The sequence below is a fragment of the Cebus imitator genome, unplaced genomic scaffold (genome assembly GCF_001604975.1).
Source record: "Cebus imitator isolate Cc_AM_T3 unplaced genomic scaffold, Cebus_imitator-1.0 Scaffold544, whole genome shotgun sequence".
Lineage (NCBI taxonomy): Eukaryota > Metazoa > Chordata > Mammalia > Primates > Cebidae > Cebus > Cebus imitator.
The window spans coordinates 687,875-690,705 of NW_016107859.1; the positions used below are offsets into that span (position 1 = coordinate 687,875).

The 2,831-nt window shown below is 52.0% G+C and overlaps 1 protein-coding gene across 1 annotated transcript; it reads right to left on the reverse strand.

Moving 5' to 3' along the window:
• Window positions 1–780: 780 nt before the first annotated feature.
• On the reverse strand, window positions 781–2,459 carry NDN (necdin, MAGE family member). Its single transcript, XM_017515244.2, has one exon. It carries the CDS (start codon window positions 2,318–2,320, stop codon window positions 1,355–1,357), a length of 966 nt encoding a protein of 321 aa, XP_017370733.1. The 5' UTR covers window positions 2,321–2,459; the 3' UTR covers window positions 781–1,354.
• Window positions 2,460–2,831: the final 372 nt, after the last annotated feature.

The following is a 2,831-nucleotide window of genomic DNA, read 5'->3' on the forward strand; positions in this document are numbered from 1 at the left end:
TTTTTGGCTGAAAATTCCAAAAACCAGATGAATATTTCTTATTTTGCACAATCAGAATAATCTTGCTTTTTCCAAAATATTGTGAGAACTAGAAAAATAAAATTCCTAGCCTCTCTGTATGTGTGGCCCATGAACTCATGGGTGTGGGAGGTGGGAGCTGGGAGTGTGGGCTCCCACATAAAATTTAAAAGTAAGTTTGAAAATAAATAACCTAAAAGCCACAGGGTGTATGGGGGATTGTAGGCAGGTGGGGACAAATGTGGGCTCTGGAGTCATTCTGAGTTAAGTGCCAGCTCCTTCTCTTACTAACCTTTACAAGCTATGGAAAGTCAATTACCTACATTATTCCTGTGTTTCCTCCATGGTGCAAAGGCAGTAGATGCCTGACAGGCCTGTTGTGAGGATTAAATAAAAGGGGAAAAATACGTATTAGGGCTTAGTACAATGTCTCACTCTTTAAGTGCCCACAAGACATCTATTAATTTTGATAAAATATAGAAACTTAAGAGAAGGAAATTATTTTTAGTTTTTATTCCCATATGATGTGATTATGGACAATCGTACTGCTTTTATACTTTATATTTGTGCATGTTTTTGAAATAAACAGTTACATTTAAAGACAATAAAACTATAAACTTCACAAATTTAGGAGTAATCACGAGTAGCGATTTTTCCCACCCTATTAGGGGAAACAGTTACATCTGTACACATTGTAAAATAGAGAATTGTCTCATTCCCAATCATAGCGCTCTGTTACAATGATGAGTACAATTTTCCAAAAATGATTGTATCACAAGAATCTTTAATGTTTACTTTAAAGTTGACTCACGGTGGGGTTGTATATGTTTAGTAAATTGTGCCAAGTGCTCACATTGAGACCAGTCCAGTTCAAATCAGTTTACTCCACGAGAATGTCTTCTGTGCCCAGCAAGGTCATGAAGGGCTTGACTTTTCCCTTGATTAGGCCAGCTTTGCTGGTGAGTTCTTCCAAACTCTGCAGGAGCAGTCTACCCGAACACACATCATCAGTCCCATATAAAAGAATAAGATGGAAACTTTCACAATGTACTTCATCAGCTTAGCATGTCTCAGGTACAAAAATCCAAGAAAGGTAGCACAAAAGCGAAAGCACCAACCAAACTTACATATAAACAAACATGCATACATCCTAAATACTACACAATAGTACCCAAATGAATACAACATTGCATTAAAGGTATAAAAGCACTGTACTGAAAACTTAAAAGTTACACGTGAATACTGCACTGTAAATCCTGAACACTCTAATGACCCACCCCCACCCTTCCACAGCCCTGGTGAGGGTCAGAAAGCATTCATCTGCCTCCAGACCTTGCTAGTCCTCGGAGACACTGTTGTGGGGGCAGTGGTCAGCGGGATTAGCCTCCCGCAGAGCTCTGGCCTCCTCCAGAGCTTCTCTGTATCGGGAGGGCCAGGCCTGGGGGTCTTTCTTAAAGACCCTGGCCAGGAACTCCATGATTTGCATCTTGGTGATTTCACGGCTGGCCCGGGAGCCCCAGAAGAACTCGTACTCTGGCGGCTCCACGTATGGGACGCGCTGGTACTTCAGGTAATTCTGTTGGACGAACTCCTCGGTGATGAGCTTTCGCACATCCCCGAAGGTGGAGTGCTTCTTCCAGGGCCGCAGCCCCAGGATGCGCAGCACGTTCCAGACGGCGCTCTCTCTGGCGCCGCGGCCCTTCACGTAGATGAGGCTCAGGATCATGAGCAGGAGGCCAGTCATGGGCATGCGGTTGCTCAGCGCCACCCTGTCCAGCTCCTCCGGATCCAGCGCTTTGACCAGCGCAAACTCCATGGTGTGGAAGCTGGTCAGCCTCAGGTGCAGCCCGAACACCCGGGCGAGGATGAGGCTGGTGCGCCGCAGGATGCTCCTGCACCACTTCTTGTAGCTGCCGATGACATCTTTCACCATGTCTGGAAACCAGATGATCATCTTCTTCTGGTCCTTGACCAGCACGTACCACATGAGCTCGTGCGCCTTCTGCACCAGCTGCGCCGGGGCGGGCGGCGCCGGGCCGGGCTGGGCCGCGCTCGGGGCCTGGTGGGCGCGGCCCTCCTCTGCGGCCTCCAGCAAGGCCTTCGGGTCCTCCTCGTCGCTCGGGGCCTGGGGCGGCGGCACGGCCTGCGGGGCAGCCGTCGGGCCTAGGGGAGGGCTCTGCGGCTCCGCCAGGGTCGCGGACGGAGGAACCCCCCCGGGAACCCCAGGGCTGCTCTGCACCTCGGAGCTGGCGGCCTCGGCTGCAAAGTTAGGGTCGCTCAGATCCTTACTTTGCTCTGACATGTCTGCGCCGTCTGGCAAGGGCAGGGCCTCTGCGTCCAGGAGCTCTTCGAGCCTGCGCTCCCTCAGCGGACTCCTGGAGAGGAAGTGCGCGTTGCTGCGCGCGGCGCCTTCCGCAGCGGCAGGCAGGGCGGGGCGGCGGCGGGACGCGGCACTGCGCCTGCGCGACCGCGCCCGGGGCGGGCGGCTGCGGTGGGCGGGGCCGCGAGGGGCCCGACGGGGAGGGTCCGCGGTGAGGCGTCACCTGCCTGGACAGCGACCCCCGGGTTTCCTGTTCCGGCTGAGGAAGCTCAGGGTAGGAGAGGAGGGAGATGGTTTCCTGTGGAGAAGGGGCAAGTTCAGGGGAAAGATGATAACTCAAGTTTTGGGGATGCTCGCCTGGGTATATCCAGAACTAAGTTAAATATGAGAGTCCCAGAGAAAGGTCTGGGCGGCCGTTCAAACTGGAGCTTTATGTGAACGAGTGAGAGGAACAGTCGGGCTGTCTGAGAAAATGTGTAAACTGTAAAGTGCG